This window comes from Coffea eugenioides, chromosome 1 (genome assembly GCF_003713205.1).
Source record: "Coffea eugenioides isolate CCC68of chromosome 1, Ceug_1.0, whole genome shotgun sequence".
NCBI classification, from domain to species: Eukaryota; Viridiplantae; Streptophyta; class Magnoliopsida; order Gentianales; family Rubiaceae; genus Coffea; species Coffea eugenioides.
In genome coordinates, this window is record NC_040035.1 from 1047871 (window position 1) to 1068465 (window position 20595).

At 38.4% G+C, this 20595-nt stretch overlaps 2 protein-coding genes across 2 annotated transcripts; both read right to left on the bottom strand.

Annotated features, from left to right (window-relative positions):
* Nucleotides 1–2207: 2207 nt before the first annotated feature.
* LOC113750590 (ethylene-responsive transcription factor ERN1-like) lies at nucleotides 2208–3270 on the bottom strand. Its single transcript, XM_027294553.1, has one exon. The coding sequence runs from the start codon at nucleotides 3185–3187 to the stop codon at nucleotides 2288–2290; it is 900 nt and encodes a 299-aa protein (XP_027150354.1). The 5' UTR covers nucleotides 3188–3270; the 3' UTR covers nucleotides 2208–2287.
* Nucleotides 3271–7882: 4612 nt separating this feature from the next.
* Nucleotides 7883–18412, bottom strand: LOC113750973 (importin-5). The gene is made up of 20 exons (XM_027294867.1): nucleotides 16972–18412; nucleotides 16360–16563; nucleotides 15637–15741; nucleotides 15471–15536; nucleotides 15215–15379; nucleotides 14849–14923; nucleotides 14608–14762; nucleotides 13308–13443; nucleotides 13151–13220; nucleotides 12888–13015; nucleotides 12736–12792; nucleotides 11881–12066; nucleotides 11690–11782; nucleotides 10932–11017; nucleotides 10778–10844; nucleotides 10540–10606; nucleotides 10298–10434; nucleotides 9624–9715; nucleotides 9440–9506; nucleotides 7883–8488 (listed from the first exon to the last, which is right to left on the bottom strand). The coding sequence occupies exons 1-20, from the start codon at nucleotides 18199–18201 to the stop codon at nucleotides 8324–8326; spliced, it is 3351 nt and encodes a 1116-aa protein (XP_027150668.1). The 5' UTR covers nucleotides 18202–18412; the 3' UTR covers nucleotides 7883–8323.
* Between the last annotated feature and the right edge of the window lie 2183 nt (nucleotides 18413–20595).

Consider the following 20595-nt stretch of genomic DNA (forward strand, 5'->3'; position numbering starts at 1 on the left):
TTTTTGTCTCACACAAAGGGAGTACCTTGACGTACACTTGTTATTTTTGGACCGTCCAAAGATGGCACTGTCCTGAAGTTACCACATTGGCCCAGGCAACAGCAGCGACAAGGCCCAACAGATATTGCCGTTGGTTTTAACAATTCGTCTGGATATGTTGTCCTTTTTAATCAGTAAGGCCCCCACTTGGTGGCAGCTGTTAGCCACCACCTGCTGGTGGGTTCATGGGCCCCCATGGACTAGTGGGTACCTCAAGTCCATTGTTGGACTACCTGCTTTAACCTATTAGCCTAATGGGCGCAAGCGGGCTTACATCGTTTTTGTTTTTATTTTTTATGTTTAAAGGGGGATTTCAAGCTTTATAAAGAAAGGAAAAATAGGTACCTAGTTAATGTTCTATCAGTTGAAATGAGTTTGTTGGACATTGCATAAGTGAAAATGAAAAAGAATATGACGTTTGCTGCTGCGGGTGTTTTTGATAAAAAAAAGTATTTTTGAAACGTTTTGTGAACGTCATCTCATACAATTAGGAGTGAAAATTTTGGTGTGAAAAATGTTTTTAGCAAAAGTTCAAAATTGATGTTTTTAGAATAGTTTTTTAGTAGTTTAAAAAATAAAATATTAAATTTGTTCATTTTATCCTATATTATGAACTAAATAAAGAGATAAATATATTTAAAATTTTTCAAATTACGCATTATCCAATACAATAAGTGCTTATTAAACTGTATCTAAACAATATATTTAAAAACACTTAAATACCGAACAAGTTCTTTTATCAAAAGCTCTACGTGAAGTACTTTCTAATAAACTACTGACCAACCCTTAAAATAGTTTGTCACCAGTGAGTCTTGTGTTCATTTGCCCCAATTACTGATTATGTAATGACTTAAAGAGTGTAGCAATTCAGCAGTCCTTCAATCTTTCTCTGAAATCGAGTTTTGATTTGCTGAAAATGGTTTTGTCCTTCTTTAATTAGAGCAAAATGCAAAAAAAAAAAAAAAAAGTTGTATACCATTCTAACCTGAACAAGAGGTTGCTAATGACACAAGTGTCTTCTATTCAGAAGTCCAACAAGGTAAACAGCATGTGCAACGATCATGAACATGCACTCAACAGCATGTGCAGTGACCATGAACCTGTACTTACGTCACAAGCTGCACGCTTACTGGACTTGAGCAGATCAACACTAGAAATATGGATACAGAGAGAGATGATGGACTGGAAATTGTATATTTTCTATTCATGGCATTGAAAGCCTATCGCTCTGCTCAAGAAATAAAATTAAGGTTGTGTTTGGATTGCATTTTCCATGATTTTTCATGGGAAAATTACTGTAGCAATTTGATGTATGTGAGGAAAAAAGGTAATAGGGAAATGTGATCACGGAAAACGACGTAATTTTCCGACGAAAAATCGCAATCCAAACAAGGCAACTTGCCTCGTTTATTATGGGTTGTTTGGCAGAAGCCAACGGTGATTATGGAATGACAACAAAAGAAAGTCTATTATGGGTTGTTTGGCAGAAGCCAACGGTGATGATTTCACTGATCCAGGATTAGAAGCATGGTTCAAAGTCTCGGTCGAGACCGAGATGACTCGGCTGAATTGTCAACGGAACGGATCCCATTCGATATAATATCGGGACTAAATGACTCCGAAATACTTGACTCGTCGAGAACTCAGTCGAGTTACTGAGAACTCAGCCAAGAAATCTCCGATAAGGATAGTCTCGGTTGAGTCGGTTCGAGTCATTCCTGGTCAACTTGTAAATTTATATTTTACAGATATTCTTTTGCTAATTTTTTTATTATTTTTGTTTAGCATATTTTTGAATATTATTCATAATTTTTAGAATATTAAATGTTGCAAAATTTACGTTTCGCCTCGACCATGACTGGTATGCCGAAATCGATGTGGAATGGTCCGGGCCTCGACCGCAACTTTGAACCATAATTAGAAGTCTATATGTATTGTGAATTATAGTTTGTCCCTTGGTTCAGTTCAGACTTCAAACTTCAGATACTAGAATTAGAATCTCGAGTGCAAAATGCTGGCGGGATAGGTAGAGTCAGAATTAATTTATGGACTAGGGGAATTTTTAGCAAGAGATAGAATGTTCTATGTACTAATATGAGGGCATATCCTGAAACTGATGAAACAAGAAGAAAACAGAAGTATAAATGCTACTCAGTCGAATGTTTTTCTTCTAAATATCAAAATGGCCTGCTAATTTATAATCTGATATGGTAAAAACTTGGGGGGATACATTGTATGAACTACTGGATTAGCTGGGGCAGAACATCTGGTAGAGCATGGGAAGATCCCAGAAAGAATCGTTACAATCATGAACATTCTCCCAATATTCACTCACACCATTCATTGCATACAGGGATGCAGATATCTGTCTCTGAACCTTCATATGTTCGAAGTCTGGAATCTGATGATGGTATTGAGTTTGATGATCACTCATCATCTCGGATGTATCTTTTTTGGGCAATTCAAAACCTGCATCCTGTTGACCTAAAAGAATCCTATCAAAATCGGATGCAAATGTTGAAATTAAGCTGCCATCACGGCCGGTGGTATAATCAAACTGATCAGAAGATGATGCCGGTTGATATCCTCCTGCAGCCATGAAGTAGCTCAAGTCCGGCTTATATGCATCATCAAACAGCTTTGTCTGCGCTTGAATTGTCGTGAGAACAGCTGCAGAGTTATCATTATTGTTGCTGCTGCTGCTGCTAAAACTACTTCCACTAGCACTACTCTGAGAAGTACTGCTGCTGCTACTAGTACGCGAAATGGTTCTGGAACTGCTCTCTGTGGCTGTCTTGTTGGAGGCTGTGGAAGCGAGAGAGGCGATTTTGTTGAGACGCCCTTTCTTCTGATTGAGGAGGTTTCTGATCTTCAAGGACAGAGCTGGATTGCAAGGAACATGATTCATGAAATTGGTTCGAGTATTCGAGCCTCGGAGAAGGCAAGCAGCCTCATCATAAGCTTGAGCAGCTTCTTCAGCTGTGTCAAATGTCCCGAGCCACATCCTGATCTTCTGAGTAGTGTTCTTGATCTCTGCTACCCATTTGCCTGATGGCCTCTGTCTCACCCCAACAAACTTCCTTTTGCTGCTGCTACCTCTGTTTCTATCCACCATATACGTGCTTTGTTTTTGGAATTGAAGTTCCATTTTCCTCCCCGCCCAAGAGAACAAGCTCAATCAGCTATAAAATTTTGTCAAAGTACAAAAAAGAAGTAAATAGACAGAGGAGCCTTGAGTATGCCCCTTGATTCTTCACAAATGGAGACGACAGAGACTTATATAGTCATGACATTAGTGGGCAACCTCGTCTGCTTTTGTTGTCTGTTTATAAAATTCAATTTGTTCTTTTATAAATGTTTGACTGATTTTTCAATGAAAAGGGTTCGGACAATGTCAATCAACCATGACTGGTTAGCATGACCAATGCTCGCACACATATTATCACACAGCTCTCTGGAAATGTTTATTTGCTTTTGGTATTATTTGCCTGATCTCCTGCAGGGCATGCTTGCACATTTATGCCTAACACGTTCTTTCTTTAGGTTCTTAGCAAAACTGGCAGGATTTATCAACTACTCCAACAAACAAATCTCCCTTGTTTTTATATCGGTGGAGCAACACACACACACCTACCTGCCAATCATTAGTTGCATCCATGGTTCGCCGTCACGGATCGCGGTCGCGTCACGGTCTCGGTTGTTCCATATCCGTCGCGGCATATCGATTGAATATCGGGTGATACGCACATTATAGCATATAAAGTTTCCAAAAATTTTGAAAAAATTACTAAAATTAGAAAATACCAAAAAAGGTATAATTTGAAAAAATATCCGAGTCAACTCCGAATTGACTCGGATATATCGGCTGATGCCATGCATCATGAATTCGAATCGGCCAATATCGGTCGAGTCAGAGCGAGTCGCCGTGGATACAATAATATCCACGATTAGGAGATCGGTATCATAGCGGTCCTCTCTGTTCCGGTTACGAATTGGCCAATACGTATCGGTATCGGCCGATATTGCTAACCATGGTTGCATCAGTTTAAATATTAAACAGGTTCTTTTGCCAAGGATTACAAGTCAAAATGATAATTCAATCAGAAGAGCAACAGAGAATAGGCTATAGGAGTGAAATGAAACCATTTGACCATGTTTCTCTGGCTGCAAAGTATTAGTATTTCATTTTCCTCGCTGGCAGCACTCGCAAGAAAGAATCCAATACAGGAGAATTGACTTCATCATCACCGTGATTGCAAGATAATTCTCCAAACTTTAATAGTTAAAATGCAGCAGCACTGTTAATAGATAGATATATACCAGAAACAAATGGAAGTCCCCATGAGATTAATTTTCAAAATACAATAAGCTCAATTGGACAAATCTCGAGCATGGTATCTCCACCTGGCAATTTCAAATTCAAGAAAGCCCCCAAAATGCCATCCATCATACACAGCAAAGCAAAGATGGTGCAAAAGATAAAGGCAAGAAACCCTTGAATTATGAGCAGCAAGTCAAAGATGGCCCCTCCTCTCAAGCATATTCGAGAACAAAATACAAATTTGTTCTCTCTTATTCACCCTCACTTTGGTCAACTTTGAACCTGTCTGAGCAGCAAAGTAGCAATCACAGTAGAGGGCCTGCCCCCCCATTATATTCCTTTTCTTTTTGGTTCATTTCTTTTTTGAAATGTTTAGGCGTCAGGCAAGGCTGCCATTTGGATGCACGCCAGGCATCTGCCCCTTGGATAAGAACTACTTACTAGTAAAACAAACACAAGTCCTTTTTTTGTCTTACGTTTTCAAGAATCGAATTAAAGCACGCTGCTGCTTAGCCTTTCGTTCGAATCTTTTTCATCAATACCTGACAAAGGTTAACTTTACCGCTTGCATCATTGGTTTTTGTACATGTAGTAGTATTAATCGACAAAAATGGTGATTAATTAAGAAAGCCTTGTGGGGTGATCATCTCCTCCTTCTCCTCCTCCAAAAGGAAGGGCCCTCTGAGTGGTTGGAATAGTTACAGGAGAACTCAAAAATGACTTTGTATTCTGAATCTGGGATCTAGTAGTAATTAGTATTCAATAATCCATCCTTCCTAGTTCAGCCACCGACAATATGAAGCAATGCCGATGGAGGGCAGCAAGAGATTCATTTTTTTTACACAGTGAATTAACCATCACATAACACTACTACCTATTGTTATGATACAAGGGAATTTTTTTTTTTTTTAAAGGAGGGATCAGATTAACTTCTAGCTAAGAGTTGGTTTACCAGGCAAATGGAAGGTGCAGCTTGGAATTGGTTTCTCCTCTATTAACTGATCTAATTCATTGTCTCAATCAAAGATAAACGCTAGTATCATTCAAGACTAGTGTCTTAAGGCATGGTTAAATTCTTCTTGTTCCCCATACTGCTGTGAAAAGCTCAAGGAGTTAAATTTATGAGAATTGCAATCCTTTCATATAATAAAGAACAAACAATGGGGTGTATTGTATAGTTATCTGCCTATGTTATATATCGACCATTAAGTTGCAGATAAGACACATTTAACCTCAATTCTTGGGCAGAAACCAAAATACATTCCAAACTAGTAGGAACCATGGTTCAAAGACTTGGCTAAGTCGTGACTGGAATGGGATTTTTCGATTTGATATCCGGATGAGATGACTCCTAGATAATAAATCACTGATAATTCGGTCGAGTCACTGAAAACTTGACCAAGACATCTTCGAGACGGATAGAAACAGCGAGTCGCCCTAAGTCATCTCGAATTAATTTGAATTATTATTATTTTTGTTAATTTTTTATTATTTTTGTTTATCATATTTTTTTACAATTTTTAGAATATTAAATATTTCAAAAATTTACGTCTCGCTGAAACCACGACTAGTATGCCGAAACCAATGTGAAACGGTCCGGATCACGATCGCGACCGTGACTTTGAACTATGGTAGGAACATAACTTGTGGATTTCTTGGTTAAAAAACTGCACGAGATGTTTATGACTGACCAAGAAGTTAATAGCAGTAGTATTACTGCTTGCTGTTCACGAGAATAAATGTTTCCTAAAACATCAACTGCATTAGATTATCCATACATACAAGATAAGCTGATAAGCATCAAGTTAGTAAAGATACATAGCAGGCAGCTTGGCCTTGAATGGAATCTATTTCCTTACAAGCTGACAAAAATTACCTTTTTGGCTGGCATCATTTGTTGCTGCGTTAGTCCGCAGATAAACATAACATAGTGATTAATTACTATGCAAGAACATTAATGTGGATGTGATCGTCCCCTCACCTAAAAAAATAAAGGGCGATGGCTGGTAGAAATTGGGTTTTTAATTATGGGTGCTTGATTAGAACAATGACGTTGTTTTGAATAACTAATTCACAAGTTGTCCTGCCCCCTACTTCCTAGTCCTGAGACAATAATACCATATGTTCAAATGCCTATAATCCAAGGACAATCAATTTTCTTTTCTTTCAGCATGATCCAAAACAACACTTCTTGGCATATATATATATATATATATATATATATATATATATAACAAGGCATCTACTAAGCAAATAAATTTTGATTTCTTGTTTTTTTTTTTTTTGACACACAAGAAACCTAAGCTTGACGTTCAGTTTAACCTTGGCAAAGTTGGATTTCCCTCGAAACTTCAAAAACTTGAGTAGGGAAAAGCTGAATTCAGATTGAGCTGGATAATTGGGAGTTGTCTACATCTTCCCGCGTTACTACTACTACTACGTGCCTTATAAGGACACTGTTGATGACAAAAACTTTTTTAAGTAATGGAGCATCATCTAACTACGCTATGTAACGGAGTTCTTCTTATCCATAAAGTTTTTGTTTAGACAGAGAAGATGTCTATCCAAGTAATCACCAAGAACTTGTACCTCCCCTTCCCACCCACACCCCACTCCCCCCCCCCCCCCCCCCCCCAAAAAAAAAAAAACAACCCCAAATGGAATTATTTGGAATCCATTTTACTCGATTACTGGTGTAGGCTTCATCTAGAAGTAGAACCCAGGCATCATACTTTTTCTTAACTGGAGTGGAGCAAGAGTCAGCAAATTTGGCTGCATACTCTATTCTTTAGCTTTTTCATAGAATCTCTTTCCTTACAAGCTGACAAATGTTGGCTTACCATAGAAAAGTGTAAATGTCAACATCCTCTTGATGGGATCATCATTGAGCACCGGTGGTTGGGCACCCTGATGACGGCAAGACCCTTCACAATACAGTGAATATTCGGTCGTCTGTTCCTCCAAGTTGCGGCCTGGAGGAGCGAACAATATCTCCACAACCAGAAGAGAAAAGTTTTATCACAAAAAATCTTCCAGTTCTGACGAAACTTCGATACATCAAACTCTAATGCAGTCGTTCGCACCCCAACCCTGTAATATACATTCCCTCATCCAACAATCAACCAAGTGTGGTGGATTTTGGATTTCTAGCCCGAGTGCTGGGAGTAAAAGTTAGTTGATTCCTACGAACGGATCAAAAGCAATAAGCTGGTACCATATGTTTTTTCAAATGGTTGCAACGGCTGACCATAGTCTAAGAGTAAAACTGTAATATGTATCAGAGACAGTACACCACGATCTACAATATAGTCTGATTCTGGTACAGACTCGAAGCAATTGATTGACAAAATGGATGTTCAAAGCAAATCAATGGTCCATCCAAGAATAAAACTGACAATATGGTAAACCACGCATTATCTATTTGCTTTCAAACATAATCATTCAATCAAATGATCATTCAATCAACAAAGACAAACACGTCCGGAATATGAAATACAAAAAAGAAAACAAGCAGTGATAAGATGAGGAATGGTACACAATACGATTGGATTGATATCAAAACAACAAAAGAATATAACCATTTATAATGAATTCCATGTATTTGATTGACAATCAACAACATGAAGAACAAGTGGACCCGACCAAAACTGTGACAAGAATTGTCATACTGACAATTCTTACATCCCCTGCTTAAAACAAAATCTCAAGCCACAATGACCAAACCTCCCCTCCTACCAAGTCAAACTGTAACACTCGATATACACATTCTACAGGAAAAAGGTCTGTACTTTACTCGCATAGCTTCACACTCTGACCAGGCAACCAACATGAGGTCGATGCATAATTTCATGCAAAATTGAATGCGGTTGAACATTTATGGCATGCAAAGAATTGAGGAAAAATATGATTTGACACAAGGCAACCCCAAAGCCATGAACAATAGTTCTACTGTCAGCCAACTTGCTATGATGACAGGATGGATTGCAAAGCTAGCTGCTGCTGAGGCTGCAAAGATGACCAAGTTGATGCCAGGTCGGAAGGAGGCAGCGTCTGTTGAAGCTGCCTCAATAAATTAACCATTCTACTTGCAGTTTGCTCTGTAGCAAGGTCCTTCCCCGCACAGAGAACCTGCAGCACAAGTAAATAGGAATCACAGAATATCCCGAATGCGGCATGCATAAAGTGTCTGAGGTCACCACAAGCATTACGGAAGAGATTAAAAGTTGTTCCTAATTTTCAGATTCCATACTCTACAATAATGAAAATATAAAGCAGGCCACTTGAAACTTTCCATGCCTATGCATTCAATTGAACACCACAGAAGCGTGCACTCACTTCTCACCCCAACCACAAACATAAACCAGTCAAACCATTCCCGCAGCACACCTCCAATTCACTGTGCCACCTTCAGTAACATACCACAATTATCTGTCAAACTCACCAACCACCTTATGATCCGCCACCAAGATACCCCAAACTACTGCAACTACCCTCAAAAAGATGAGGCTACAAGACAAGACAAATGCGCATATGATTCTTCAGACGTAATGTAACTGCAATCTGGTGAGTACCAGACAGGCAACTTGTACAGAATAAGAGCAAGTTTGTCAGTGATCAGTGAGCCCTTTTTCCTTCTTTTCATGCAGGAAGACACGGATCATTGGTAAAATATAGAGGAAAATAATAGCTGTTGAAAAAAACCAAAGAAGACATGAAAAAAACCAAAGAAGACATCATTTAAACTGCTATGGGAACGAAAAGATTTCCTGGTGGTGGTGAGGTGCATTTGCAACTCGACGACCATAGCTCATGGCTTCTTTCTCAGCCAGTCTCTGAATAAAAGATTCAACTCATCCAACATCATGATAACCCTCCATACAAGTGGAAAGAGAAATTAAACACAGTTGCATGCCAGAAGATGAAATAAGAAAGCAGCCTTTTGGATGAAATGGACACTAATGGTAGGGATCACAAGTCAAGACACATTCCTTTACACAGCTTTAGCATCATCCAAATGTATATTGGACATATAGTGCTCAAATTGGAAGTAAAATGAATAATTGAAAGTACAAAACCAACCTCAGCGAACACTGAAACAATTTTAGGCAAATATTGATTGTTGGGACCTAGAAGTTCCCTGTCTGATCTGCAGGAGGAAAAGTGACAAGTCATTTGACATTTACTAAGCTGGGAAAGTGGAGGAGGAAAAGATCACAAATTAATTTAACAGCATGAATAACACAACAAAATCTAAATCCCTTGCCTTTCAACCATTGAACAAAGCTGTTCGTGAACAACTTTAGCTTCAATTAGATCCCCTTTTATTGGCAAACAGCTCAGCCATGCAGGAACAACCTGGAAAGAATGAATAAGTGGTAAAAATTGTAGGAAAAGAAATATTGAATTTCTGGGCTGCAAGCACACCCTAAGCCAGTGTGGATCTGGAAGAGAATTTGATTGTTAATTATTATTATTGTTCTTATTTACCTAGGTGGAAAAGGTAGTCTTTCTTTCAGGCAGAAAAGTAAACAGACAACAACAAAGTCAACTGTAGCTTTTTGACATATCAACCTATAGGAGTTTCCAAATTCAATTAAGCAACAAGAGTTGTTGAAATTGCTTATAGACTAAACTTTAAAGAAGTTGGTGCTTGACACGCTTAATTAGTAACCTTCAAGACACAGTATCATACTTTTTCTCTGAAATTATCTGCAGAAAACAACATTCCATAAAACACAATCATTAAATTCTACCCGCTACTTTGAGCCTAATTAACTTAAAATATCATCATCCTCTAAAGCATGCAAACATCCTCATTCATTTGTCCCTTTTTGTCTTCTTTTTGCCCCCTTATATGTGTGTGTGTATATATATATACACTTCTTTATGATTAAGCAGGGACAAACAAAGGATGGCGAGAAAATGAAGCATGCAGACCTGAGCCGAGTCGATACTATCTCGATGAAACTGGCATATCTTCCCAAGTGCAGAAACAGCATTGTCGTATGCCATCACATTATCAGGCTGATGGGCATCAGGATGCCGTATGACCACATTTAACCTTGATAAAGCCTCTGGATGAAGTCAAATCAACAAATCAATGACATTTAGCAGCCAGTCATAAACCAACAAAAGCCAAAAGGAAACGGACCATATCACGTCAAAGTCCAGAAATATACCTCCAACAAGAGGTTTGAAAACAGTGCCACCAAACTCTGCACATACGCCAAGTCCATAAACAGCAGCCTGTGTACATCAAAAACACGGTTCAGAGACTAGTAGAAAAGCAACTTCAAAAGTATTCTATAGAATGGCAACCCACGTATCCTAAAAACTACAATAGCATGTAATGAACCAAATATCCCAAAAGAGGACTTGGAAGTTATTTTCTACAAATTGTACCATATTTCTACGAACCTGTCTAACATCTGAGTTATCATCATTACAAGCTTCCAAAAGGAACGGAAGATGTGTGTCATAGTACCTGGTTGACATGCTCAGAGACAATGAAATTTGATGCCTGTCATAAGCAAGAGTAAATTAAAATACAATTTGCAGATTGGACACATACTTCAAAGCTGCTTCACGGCACTGTTCTGCAACATCATCAAAGATGCAAATTGCTATCCTTCTCTCTTCAGGAGTTTTATCCTTTCCCTGCATTAGAAGAGCGCACACAAATTTTGTATTCACTCTATGTCATGGAAGGCAGCTGTAAAAATGTAAAGCAGCTGGAAAAATGTTGTATTCAGTCTATGTCATGGAACAACCTCCATTTAGAACAAACACCCTTCTCTTAGAACCTCCCATTGTGTGTGTATGTGTTTCTTCTTATGTAAATTAGCTATCATTAGCCTCCATCGCTTACACCAGAACTTAACAAATTTCCAGCAAAATGGTGGCAATAAGTGATTTTACAACCTAAAACTCCTTAATTTGTAACTAATCTAACTCCAACACAAAGGACAATCATTATCTCCTTTGTATATTCATCACTTAAAGGTGATAATACCCACTAACCCAAGTATATTTGCATTTGGATTTCTTCAACCCAAAAAAAAAACATATATGAAGGGGCTATCACGATAGCCAAATGGATGAATGCCAGAGATTTGACTCTTGATGCACATCCCACAGGGTACTTTTAATACAACAACTAAAAACTTCTGATTCTTCACTCGCTAACTCTTTTTTCAAATAAACTAATCTACTAAAAGCTAAAAGGCGCTAAAATAAAAAACAGATGAGGTAAAAGTTCTGCATCTCATCTGAAAATTTCACCATATTCCCAACAATTAGGAGTTGAAGAAGTCACGAGGCAAAACTTACCCACATAGGCATTAAATATGATGTCAACTCGTCAAAGAAAGGCAAGAAAGAAGCCTTAAATGTCTTGATCATTGTTCCCAAGATTTCACCAATCTGAACAACAATGATGAAAGAGATGATCAAACGATTACGGCAAAAGGTAATTTTGTGCCAATTACATCTCAACACAACCAAAGAAGGGAAAGACAAACCTGATCAAACACTTCCTCTTCTTGCTCGTTCTCCTCCTTGAGCAATTCTCCTTCTTCTGCATCAAAATCTTCAGCTTTAGCTCTCTCTGCTCGTTCTCTTTTTCTACTTGAGCTTGCCGTGATCACCTGTTTTATCTCCTCCACAATGCTTCGGACTTGGTTTTCATCAAGAAGGGGTCCAGAAATCTAAAAACAAAGTTAAAAAAGCAAATTACAGGCTCTTCTAAACTCCCAAGAGAGATTCAGATACCTCAAAAAGAAAGAAGAGAATCAATTCAGAAATAATCTCCACATGCAACCCCCTTTTCCCTCCCTATTTTTTCTTTTATCTGTTTCAACCTTCCTTTCAGCATTCTTATCTCTCCCATACAAGCAGACATAGAGAAGAATTACCAGTCGTGCTTGCTCTGATTTGTTATTTGACTAGGTCAACTACTTGCAATGACACAATTAATTACTCAACACCTAGCTGATTTACATGCTAGGCCAAAAACAGGAGCATCAAGTAAAATAGGACTTATATCCAAGTGTTTTCAAAATCTCATAGGACAAGATCTGAAGATGCATATAAGTAAAATGACAAGAAATGAAGGCATAAGACACAGAAAAAAGCCATTCCAGCTCATGCAGATCAATCACGCAAGGAAACAGAAAGATGAATAGCAGTAGTAAGTAATCACAATAACCAAAATGGAGAAAATTTAAAAGTGATACTACAGCTAAGGACAGTTGCAATCAGGTATAACTGTTTATTCTACTAGCTGAAATCACAGGAAAAGATACATACGATAAGGAATCTACTGCCAACTGCAAAAATCCAATGTAACATAAACATCAACAAGAACACAGACCAACCTGGAGGCATTCATTCAGTGCATCCAACATATTTGCACAAATTTCCGTATCAGGCTCCTGCACAACTTGCAAAAAATACATCTCAGTATCCCACACGAAGCATTATAGAGATACAAGGATGTCAAAATAGAAGAATTTACAACTAAAACCACCTTATGCAAAGCCTCCACCAAAGCTGGCACTATATAGTCAGATAACTGTTTGACATATGTTTCATTACGACCTGAAGCAATCCCTTTCTCCACAGCCAATTTTGCAGAGCGCAACAGCTCAGGCATGGCTGCAACAAATGATTATATTTCAAAGAGCATGAAACTTTTAATTAGCAAAGCAACACAAGAAAATGGAAGGATAAATAGAATGCAAAATTTCGAATATCCATGAAATAACAATCTCTGACAGTAATTCATTTCACCTGAAACAGCGGCTTTCCTGACTTCCTCATGAAAATAAAATTTTAGAAGTGGAACTAAAGTTGGAGCAACCTGTTTAACAAAAAGACCAGTAAGAGCACCATTAGCACTGAACAGTTTCAACAGATAAAAACCTAAACTAAAACATTGAACACGTACCTGATCAATCCACGGATAGAAACCTTCCTTCAGCTCATCAGCATAACAACATAGCATGTTACAAGCAGTAGCTTTCTCCTCTAGGACACTAGTCTTGATCCCTATCCTTTTGTCCCCAAGGGTAATGGTCTCCATACTACAAGACAAAAAAACTGTGTGAGATCCAGAGCCTTCCAAGTAACAAAAAGCCTTAAGCAACTTTAAAAGACACCTTGAGAGTGCAATACCAATGAGAAAAAGCATTATAATTGCCAAGATTCCAAAGCAGGTGCAAGTAGAAAACGCAAGTATTTATATTCATAACAGACCACCGAACGTAGGCAAGAACTGTCCATTCAAATACCTTGCAATAATTTAATCCCAAACATGCCTTTGTTTGCCAGACTAATTAAGTAACCATAAAACATTTTTTAAAAAAAAGGGACCGATAAAGCCTCTTATTCACCAATCAAGCTGAGCAGCTGCTATTGAACTTTAGTTCGAAGTTTTCAAAAGCTTTCTGAGAGCACAAATATAAATCTCAAGACACTGAACTGACATCCTATGAGGAGTTAGAAGGCTTCTGTGGAGATTGCTTGATGTTTGACATGAAAAGTCAAGTTGGTTACACCGTGGACACAAGTGGGTACAAATTGCTTTGCAAAAATGTAAATTTCCCAGCTCACACCAGATGAGTTACTTGGTAGCATATGACTTCAGACATCTTTAATAAACTAATTCTTTTAGCCGCTTGCAAGCCTCACTTTACACCCATAGGAGTAGCAACAAGAATGGTAGGTTGGCAGCTTCCAAAGGGTTAATAAAGTTAAGTCTGATGAGGCAAACTCAAACTAACACAACCATCCCAGGACCATGGTAAGTTCATATGGAAGAACTCATATCTCTTTTCCTCCTGGAGATGGGGTGAAGACAAACATCAAACCTAGACATGGTTCAAAAGAATCATAACTTTGATAACATTCCACACCTGAGTGCTACAATAAACTTCCCCAATCCAAACATAAGGGATCTTATGCAGCACAACTAGCAAACTACATTATGCTCTAATTCGAGCACTACCACTCAGATAGCAAAACTACCCAAGTTCATAAAAGCTCAATCACAAGAAATAAAGAACATTGACCACAACCAATGCCATCAGAGCTAGATGGACCAATAGATAGAAGAAAAAAATCACAAAGATCAAAATAAAAGCTACCTGCATTGACTGTAATTAACTAATGTTGAAAAAAAGAAAACAGAATTCAAAAATAATGTGAAAATGATTCATCGTCAGGGTGAATTCCAAGAAGAATAAGACCTTTCATCATCAGATTCATCAATTTCGTTATCTGAATCTGCAGATGTTATGGTCACATCAGGCTTAAGTTGAGCTGATTGAAGCAAAGGAGGCATAACTACACTCATGTAAGGAAGAAAATCCTGCCCCAAGCACTTGCAAAGTCGGGCCCATGCCTGCCACAGAGTTATATGCTCATTAGCATTTGAACAAGGTCCAGCGTCTAAAACAGATTAAAGGGAAAGGGAGGATGGTAACATACTTGAAGCATGTAGCTAGTAGTTGGATCATCGGTCTCCATTTGAGATCCTTGCAGAGACATCAGCACTTCCATAACCTTTGCATAATGGAAGATTCAGATGTTATGTTATGTCATGATCATTGAATCAGTTCAAGATAACCCAAATTACATTCCAAAAGATAGTTCAGAAAGCAGCTACAATGACGGCCTCATCTCATTTTTGACAGGCCAAAGAGTAACAAAAGTGTAATCAAATTTCAATTCAAAAAAAAAATCAAGTGATAGCACTAGTCATAATTAATAACCTGTTAAGTAACATGCGAATTTACCAAGATGCCAGATAAAAGCAACACAATTGTTGCAATACATTCCTAATATTTTATTTACCTGCTTAGCATCATCTCTAAACTTCTCTTTTCCAACAGCCATCCCAACTAAGCTTATGCACTCCATGGCTTTGGCACGAAGCATGCGATTTGACTTGTCGGTGGCATTAACCAATATGGCTTTCAAGTAAGGCATGACTGCATCATAGTATTTTTGGAAATGCTCCTGTAATTACGCACATTCATCAGACTGCAAAGCAGAAATACTACCAAATCAATGTTCAATTGTAAAAGAAATGATCTTAAGATATGTCTACCTGTGATGAATCAGCAACTGAAGCTAAGGCCGTTAAGGCCCCTTCTTGCACCATTTGTTTTCCATTCTACATTTCAGATAAGAACAAAATAACCAAAAAGTAAATCTTAATATTTTTGTCAAAGTTCTTTTCTAAGCACCAATGAGAACCTTTTTCGCCCTCATACCTGCAGAAGTACGAGCAATTTACTGACAATACCATCCAAGTAAGGTGTTAAAATTTCTGGAGTGCAGTTTTCACTGAAATTGAGCACTGCTGAAGCAGCATGTGCCTGCAAAATTCCCAAACAAATATATTGGAAATACAGCTGCTGTACAAACATCACTTTGATACATTAATTCGAGTATTAAGCAGTAACTCAAGCAGAATCAAAGCTTTCATCACATGCTTAAATGTCATACGCGAAAGAGGAAATTCAGAAGAGCTAAAAAAGGTATTTCCTTTGACATGCTATTCAAGATCCTACAACTTATAATTGCGAGGTATAAATATTCCATTCTAGCATTCAAATAAGTGGTTCAAAGTACAAATATTCAACATCCTACAACTTATAATTGCAAGGCATAAATATTCCATTCTAGCATGCAAATAAATGTTCAAAGTAGCTTGGATCTCAGGGACCTAAAAACATTTGCGAACATCATAATATCTCGAGAATATGTACAATTCTAAGAGAGCCAAAGCTTAAAAAAAAAGACGTTTAATTAAAAAACAACTAATAAAGCAAATATCATAGCTGCATGAAGATGTAGAACCATCAAACACTGAAGCATTGACATGGCTAGACCCAAAGGTCACCAAATAAATAGCAAATGCTCCAGAAACAACATTACCCCCCAAGAACAACTTGCATTGTCTAACGGGAATGATAAAATACATATTATCAAACCTGCACTCTGGGATTATGGAAATCATCCATGGCTGCTGCTAGCGCAGGCAGTACACGTTGATGATACTGAACTTGCAAATCTGGGCCTAAATCAGTTGACAGCTGGCCAATTGCATTGATAGCTGCCCATCTCACCCGAGGGTGAGGATCTTGGAATGAATTCAAGACCATATTCAGTACATCCCCCAAATTCTTAATCATAACCTGCAATGTAAAGAAAAAATGTCAAATCAGAGAAGAATTCCATACCATTCCCGCTGCATAGCAGCTGGTAATACATGAACAGAATGCAGAATTAATCTAAATGATACACAAACAAAGCTGTCGATAAAGGTCAAATTTTTAAACAGTGCAATTAACGGCTGCAAGAACAAAAGTTCACCTTAAGAAAAAGAATACAAAATCACACGTCTAAGCAATTACTAACTAATAAAACAAACCATTCGTGTTGGTGATTGTGCAAGACGACAACAAATAAGGGGCCAAGAACAATGTACGCATCAACATCTCAATTAGCAAATACCACCCAACAACTGAAAAATAAGCAAGCTACATATTCAGCCTTCTAAAGTAAGTAGACAGCACTACATGAACTCACTCACAAGGTCTTACCTTCGAGCAGCCCTCAGCAATTTGGGCAAGAGCAATAAGTGCAGCATGATGCTTCTGCCATTCAGGAGCAGCCAAATATACCGGCAACTGCTCAGAAGCAACAGGGACGATAGTATTTCCACCCAGCGCAATTGATAGTCTATCCAAACACTCCTGTCCAACGCTATAGTTACTGGTCTCCCCAGCATCCTCATTCTCTGCGTCCGCGGTGTGCCAAGCTGGATCGTCCTCAACATCCAACAGCATCTTCATCAAAATGGCAAACAACCTGCTAATAAACTGTGGCAACTTCCTCATCATCCCCGGAGCTCTTTCCCTGGCCTCAGCCAAAGTAATCACGAATTCAATCGCCAAATGCCTCGTACCCTCTTCCAAGGTCTCGGCCTCGGCAATCTGCAACATGGATCCCACAACATCCACCAACTGCCTCCTCAAAAACCTGGGCTCGGTCCCAGCTAACTCGATCAACAACTCCAGCGCCTCTTGAGCAGTAGCCTCCTGCGCCCCGTTCAAAGCCTCGGTCAACGTTCTCATCATGGCAGGGAGTAAATCCTGAAACCTGTCCCGATCACTAGCGCTATTCAAGCACTGGATGAAATTAATCACAGCGCTCAACGCCGCAATCCTCACATCCGAACTGGCCGAATGATTCAAAACCTGCAGAAAAACGGCGTGCAAGTCCTTGATATACGGAACGAGCGTGTCCCCTATGTACTGGGCGAGTTGGGAGAAGATCAAAAAGGCGGACTCCTGCAATTTCGCGTCGCTGGAGGTGACGCATTGAAACATGAATGGCAAAATCTCGGGCCATTCGTTATCCGGTAGAATCGACGAGGCCAATTCGGAAATCGTGTCGCACAACTTCTTAATTATGCTCTTAGAATTCTCGTTCTGAATCGAGGTCAGGAGCACGGACTTGATGGCGGATTGAGTGGCGGGGGAGAGGCGGGGCCAGATGTAGGAGTCGTCCCGAGTCAGTTGCTTGCGGAGGAGAATAGCGGACATGGCTCGGGCCTCGACGTGGTGAGAAGAAGAGAGAAGCTGAGCGAGTTTGAGAGCGAGGGAGTTGGGATCGGTCTGCTTGATGAGATTGAAGATTGACTCGGCCTGGGATCGTTGCTCGTTGGAGGAGGACATGAGGTGGGAGATTAGGGTTTCGAAGGGGGCAGGGTCTTGGCCGAGAATCGCGGCGAGTTGGGCCTGCTGCATCTGAGTTGACTCGGCAGCCATGGCTCTGCGGAACGAGTTAGGGTTTTTGGGGCAGTGGGGGATGCAGTTGATGATGATTGAATGGAACGAGAGAATTATGAGTGAGAAATGTGCGGTGTTTTGTGTGAAGTTGAGTGCGTGTTTTGGTGCGTGTGTGTGTGTGAGTGAGTGGAGGCGCGCTCTGTCGTTTTTGTGTTCCTCTTTTTGTTAAATATTTTTTTGGGGCGTGCGATTCGATTGCACACACTCACACGCTCGAATGGGTGCTTATAAGCATGAATTTATAGGCGCGGCTAATGTGAGCGCGCGCTCGTTTCAGCTTCGGAGGAAGGGACGAGAGGGCCACATTTGTGCCTTGTTTGTTTGTTGTTAAGTAGAAAGAAAGAATTAGAGATTAGAAGAAGAGCCACCCACCGGCATGATGCTACTACTACTATTCATATTCATCAAGGAGGGTTTATGCTTTGATTGATTGCTTTCCATTTGATACATTACTATTTGATTTTTCTTATGTTTTCATTCTTGATTTCCATTTTATTCTAAAATTTATTTAGATGGAAAAAAAGATTTACGCACTGTTTGGATTGAATGAAAGGGAAGGAAAGAAAACACATAACATATTTTTTAGAAAATTTTGAAATTTTCATTCATTTTGATATCCCTCCTCTCTATCTCCGACCACTTTTAGATTAAAAAGTAGGTTGGCAAAAAATAACTGAATCTTATCCCCTCTTTTCCCTCCTCAAAAACCAATTTAAAACATCAAAAACCTTTATCCCTCCGTTTCCTCTTCTTTTCCATTTGATACACTATTTGATTTTCTTTTTCATTCTTGATTTCTATTTTTTTCTAAAATTCATTTAGATGGAAAAAAAGATTTAGGCACCGTTTGGATTGAATGAAAAGGAAGGAAAGGAAATGAGATAACTCTAATAGAAAATAAAGGAAAGGAGAGAAGAGGAAATTTGAGTCAATCTATCTTTGTTTGAATTACAGAAGGAAAGGAAAATGGAATTATGATGCATTAGTTGAATTTTTATCCATAATTTAAAAGTCTAATTTATAATAACATAACAGATGTTTGTAGAAAAAATTTTGAAATTTTTATTAATCTTGATGTCGCATTCTCTCCGTTTCTGTCTCCTTTTATGAAAAAGTAGACGGATAAAAGATAACTGAATCTTATCTCTCTTTTTCCCTTCTCAAACACCAAACCAAACCAAACCTTTTATCCCTCCGTTTCCTTTTCTTTCCCTTCCATTCTTGCAAAACAAATAGTGCCTTTAGGATTGGAAAGAAAAGATTTGATTAAATGAGTGTGAAACTTTAAAAAGAATGAGAGGAGATAAAGTAGGGGGGAAATTGATAATGGTGGGGCTAAACAAAGGGCATGGGTGGGAAGATTCAAGATTAGATGTGATTTTGCGTCATTGGGTGTCATGCAGTAGAAGTGGTAGACTAGTAGTATTGTGCGGATATGGAATTTTAGTAACAAAAGAAGAACTAAATCCGTTTTTTATAACTCGGTTTAGTATTTAAATTTAATAGATTCAAATTTTAATATATTTAAGTCGTTTGATAACAAAAAATTAAATATCTGAAGTAATTAAGTGGCACTGAATTTTCTGGACAAAACTTGCTCTCAAAATTAAGTGATAAATTATTCACTTATTACTGAATGTGATATGTACTTAAGTGTATCAGATTTAATGCTGAACAATTCAATAATTTAATGAATTCAGACTTTAGATTTCAGGCTTTAGTTTTATCAATCACACCCTGAAAAGAGTCTAAAAGTTTGTAGTATATATACTACTGACAAGTAAGAGTATTTAGTACTTTTGGAACAGTAGAAGGCTTTTATTTTTATTAGCAAAAAGTCCTTTCTACCTTTTCCAAGTTAAGGAATCAAAAAGCTATTGAGCCTAGTCCAATTAGCTAATGCAATAATATAATGTTGCAATGAAATTCAAACATTAGGCGTGATTTGACCATTTGGGTCCTTTTTCATTTTTTGGGGTGAGGGTAAGCTGGCTGAGCTTCTCATTAGGGACAATAATAAATTGGAGGGTATCCCTGCATCATTTCATGTGGGTACAAGGTAGCCTTTATGGTCCAGAATCCCAAGTGGCACAGGACTTTGTTGGGATGGAATTGGAGGGAAATGTTCTCACTGTCTTTTGTTGGCTTTTGAAAGGAGAAACTGAAATAATAAAAAATATTTTTATATTTTATCGTAAACACATTTTTTATTTATTTTTTAATTTCATATACATCAACAAATTATAATATCCATCCAAACCGACTCTAGACCATTGAAGAAGATATCATTTATTAATCTCTAAAATCCACTCACTCACTGTTTCATTGCCTCGTCCAATTAAACCCAAAATTCGACACACTACTTATCAGTAA